General features: G+C 36.9%; 1 protein-coding gene across 1 annotated transcript in view; it reads right to left on the reverse strand.

Annotated features, from left to right (window-relative positions):
• Window positions 1-4,175, reverse strand: part of LOC144974820 (uncharacterized) — a 7,879-nt gene extending 3,704 nt beyond the window's left edge. The window contains exons 1-2 of the mRNA XM_078918140.1: window positions 3,737-4,175; window positions 2,386-3,155 (exon numbers count right to left, since the gene is read on the reverse strand). Coding sequence (XP_078774266.1) covers window positions 2,386-3,112 — 727 coding nt within the window. The 5' untranslated portion in view covers window positions 3,113-3,155; window positions 3,737-4,175. The remainder of the gene's footprint in view (window positions 1-2,385; window positions 3,156-3,736) is intronic.
• Between the last annotated feature and the right edge of the window lie 459 nt (window positions 4,176-4,634).

The following is a 4,634-nucleotide window of genomic DNA, read 5'->3' on the forward strand; positions in this document are numbered from 1 at the left end:
GTTAAAAACGTAATTAACTATAATATAAAAGACAATAGACATTGAGTTCATTTTTTTTTCATCAACACTTGAATTTTATTTTTTGTGTTGATCGACCTGTCATCCCTTTCACTGAACTGGCACCTATGCTTGTATATATATGTATATCTTATGTATCTTATAATATATTTGGCAAAATTGATTTTTAGTAAAACAAAGGCTCAGAAACGACTGGACAAATCGTCACCAAATTTTACATGTTGTTTTACAATTAACACCAAGATGGTTTGCGTGTATTATGAGACTGAATATTAATCGATATGATTTTATCCAAAAAAATCAAATTTATTTCGTCAAATCTTATCGAAAACAGACGCCATCATGTTAAGAACGTGGGTTGCGTGTCGACCTCCGGTTAGGTACGGTGACAATGAGGTGGGAGTATTTGCATTGAATCGATCGATACCAGTTAGTGGTTACTCTCATGATTTGGAATACAATCAATTTCTTAAATTTATATAAACAATTTTTCGCACTTAACACTGGGAAAGAATTCTACAAGCGAAATATATAATACATTAGACTCTAAATGCAGAAATGTCTCTCCGGGTCCAAATGAAAAGCTCTGTGGGGTTCTCTTGCGAAGTCGAGAAATGTATTGTCTATTAAGACAAAAGAAATTGAGCTCAAATTTTATTCAACACTTGAAACAGGCATTTTGAGTTGATCGACTTAATATCACGTTCAATCATTGAACGGCATCGTTCAGTGAATGGACAGCTATGCTGGGATTGGATGAACTAATAGAGCAGTAAAGTTAGGTGCCCCAAACGTAAACAATAACAAGTTGCTAGTGATTTCCGTTAGGGACCGGAATAATTTACGCACAATATAGGTCTCCCAATTTTGTAGTTTGAGTTGTAGGCAATACACTTTCAGTATTGAAAATATGTTACATAAAATCTAACAGTGCAGAAATAATATATAAGGCTAAATTATTCTGAAATCAGGCTCCGAATAATTCTGTTTGTTCACACCGCGCAATAATTTTCTCTGGTCTAAAATAGATAGACTGTAACTTTTGATAAATTTTAGAAAATTTTACCTTTTGTTCCATAAAATACCCATATCTAGACATAATTTGATGCATGATCGAGTATTTATGAATATGTTTCTTTTGCCACCTAACAGCCAAATTTTTAAAGGTTATTTTTTTCTATTAACATTGGAACGTGAGCTGTCAAGACAGGAACATGTGGTTTGCCACGTGCTTCTCGACCTTTGTTTACGTTTGGGGCACCTAACTTTACTGCTCTATAACTGAATTCAATAAATAGTGGATAAATGAACGAATGACTGATATAATGATAATCGATATATTAATGGAGCCTAAGTCACGTGATAAAAAATACAAAGAAAGTTTAAAGGATGTAATCATAACATTGCAAAAGAATTTAATTTTTCCCCCATTTATTTTCTTCTTCTTCTTCTTCTTTCAGCTTATCCCGCGTTTTGCAGGGTTGCCATAATAAATGTCACATCTCCATGCATCTCGGTTCACAACACCATCTTCTCCAGCCAGTTCTTTCATATCGTCCTTGACCTATCCAACCATGTCTTGAGGTCCTTTCTCTTTCGCATTGTTCAATCTTCCTTTTAACATTCCATCATTTCATCTATCTAATCTCTTATTGTATATCTCATCATCACCTTCGAATTCATTCATTTCTCACTTTATCTTTTCCTGCCCAGCCAAGTGACCATCTCAACATCCTCATTTCTGCCATCTCAACTTTTTTTTTTATCTTGATTCTTTGTTGTAGCTGCTGACTCTAATCCACACAACATTGCCGGTCTTACAACAGATGTACATATTTTCCCTTCAACTTTTCGGAAATTCATTTTATTTATTTTATATCTAAATATCAAAAACAAAATTTAGGTAAAAAAAAACAATGTGCTTTGAAAGAGCTAGACCTTAGTAAATCTTTAAAACAATTTTTGTCGCGATCTGTAGAACTAATCCACGGAAAGCACTATGCTGTTCCCTTTAAAAAATCTAATGATTAAAGACAATAAAAGGTATAAGGCCTTCTAGTTCTAGATGCAAGTCCAACTTTTGGATAAATTAAATAAAGACAACGCTGCACTTTACCAGGATACTCCGATTCTAATGTCCATATCAGATAGAACGTGGGAAATACTATATGTAAAATGTATTTCTTACGGACATGTATACCACCAAACCTGGTTCAAACTCGTGGGTCTTCTTTAGATTGTTTTGGGAGTCCAAGACTGTACCTCTACACTAAACACCAGCAGCTCACAACAAATAGATGCTGTTTTTTAAATGGTGGGTTTTAAAATGTCTTAACAGAACCATAGAATTTGAGATATGTAACTCACCATTTGGATCCACGCCTTCTGGTTTTGTTTGGACCGAGGTATTTTTACACACAAACATTGGGTTGGATTTTGTTGTAATTTCCACATTTGTCTCGTTATCTACTGTCTCGTCAGTAGAACTCATAGTACTGGTTTGAACAACTGTCAACTCCCTTGTTGACCACATCACATCGGACTCTTTTGGTGCATCTGTGGAAATGATTGTGACGCGCTCTTTCACACACTGGCGTCTCGATGGGGTAGGAAATAAATGGCATTCGAAGGGAAGAGGCCATCTAAATCCATACTTTACAAGGATGGTTTCACATTGGTCTCGAACTGTCTGACAAAGTGACCGGCAGGGTAAAACCATTTCAACTTTAGATGAGACTTCATGAGAACATTGTGGAAACATCGTACTGCACAGAAATAACTGGGTGTCAGGACTGCAGTTCAGTCGTATTAATGGTGAAAACACATGAAGATCTTGGGACGCCTGAGATTGATCCTCGTGCTTCAAAATATTTGGAAAATACGTCGTGTTATATTTGTTAAAATCTCTGCATTGGGTATCGATATGCTCCAAGCCATCCAGACATTTCCCACGCCGTATTATTTTTGCTCTTTGGTATGGACGCTTTACTTGTCTGGAGAGTCTCGAACCCAGACACGAAAACGAAGAATGGGTAAACCAAAGTACAATAGCAATGGTGAGTATTGCTTTAGAATCGTGTGTGACCGAAGTCATGATGAATTACTGGTCAACAGCTGCTTACAAAGGGTGACTAATCCTGGAAGAGATATGAACGTTTAAGATTATTACACCATTATGAAATGTGGCCCACCATCCCAAAATGGCGTTATGTCGGGGGTGATATTTATACTGAAAATCGAACTTATAGTTAAAATCAGAAACGTGGATTAATTCCGTTTTTTTATTGAGTAGAAAAAAATATCTAGCTAGATATCTAGTTTATGGACCCAAATATTCCTGTTCCTGCTTATTCACTTTTTGACGCTCGCCTCATTCTAACACAATACCGGTTTGAAGTTGTGGGTCACAAAGGAAAAATATGCATGGCTAATACTGCCCTACTCGAAAAAAACAAAACAAAACAAAAACAAAAACATTTTCAAATTTTGGCCAAAAAACTCGTCCATCAAACATCGATCGATTACAAGTGGGTTGTTTTTTTTTCAGAGAAAGGTAAAAAAAAAAGGTCTAAGGTTTGAGAGTTTTTACCAAATGAGGGTTATTTAAATCGATCGATAATTGAAGGGCGAGTTTTCTGGCCATTTTTTATTAGAAATACGGGTCTTTCGAGAGTACGGAAGTTAACTGGTTAATTTTGGAATGGACTATCGTACTCACCCAACCAAATCCTTACGTCCGATAAACATTTGAACCGTCGTTTTATACCGCGATCTCCTGTAGATTGTAATCTATTTATCTCTAAGTCGGTGGTGACTGCTTGTTTTTCACAGGTCATTCATACAGAGACATGACACTCGTCATTCCGGATGTCACCAATTATATTGCACTGCTCTCACGTTGTGTTAAAGGTTAGTTAATTCATCACACCACTGGGTACTCCAGTCAATAAGGATTTTGTTTTGAGCAGAGCTTTAACCTTCTCGGTTGTTGTTTTCTGTGAGATGACCAATTCGATCCAAACCGATTATCTTATTATACAGGGCGAATCTAAAAGAACACACCAAAATAATTACTCAATTGTTTAAAGTCTATAATATAGCATTGTAGTGGACTGAATTATTCGTTATGTGATAGAAGAGTTATCTAAGTTTGATTGGTGTCAATTTCACCGCTGCCGGCATAACTTCCGGTGTAGCTGAATTGTGGGAAAATCAATCAAAATAGCGACTCCTAAGCGGAAGGCGTTTGTGTGCTCGCGTTCCCGAAACAAACGCCATTGTCACGGTACAGAGTGACTTCAAAACAGAATTTGGCATTAATACGCCACATCGTGAGAGCATTTGACGGTGGGTTAGACATAGAGAGAATGGATGCCAGTGTAAAGGAAAGAGTACTGGAAAACCACGTGTTTCGGAGGAACAAGTGGAGAGGATTAATGATGTGTCTACGAGAAGCCCACGTAAGACAATAGTCTTCAGCTTGTCATCCTTCAAACCACTGTCTGGCGTGTGTTACAGAGACAATTACACATGAAACCATACAAACTAAGCCTCGTCCAAGCATTTACTAATGATAACAATGTGAGGCGCAGGGCATTCTGTGGGTCAATGCTGGA

Source organism: Berghia stephanieae, chromosome 6 (assembly GCF_034508935.2).
Source record: "Berghia stephanieae isolate SIO BIC M18660-M18661 chromosome 6, UCSD_Bste_1.3, whole genome shotgun sequence".
In the NCBI taxonomy this organism is placed as follows: Eukaryota; Metazoa; Mollusca; class Gastropoda; order Nudibranchia; family Aeolidiidae; genus Berghia; species Berghia stephanieae.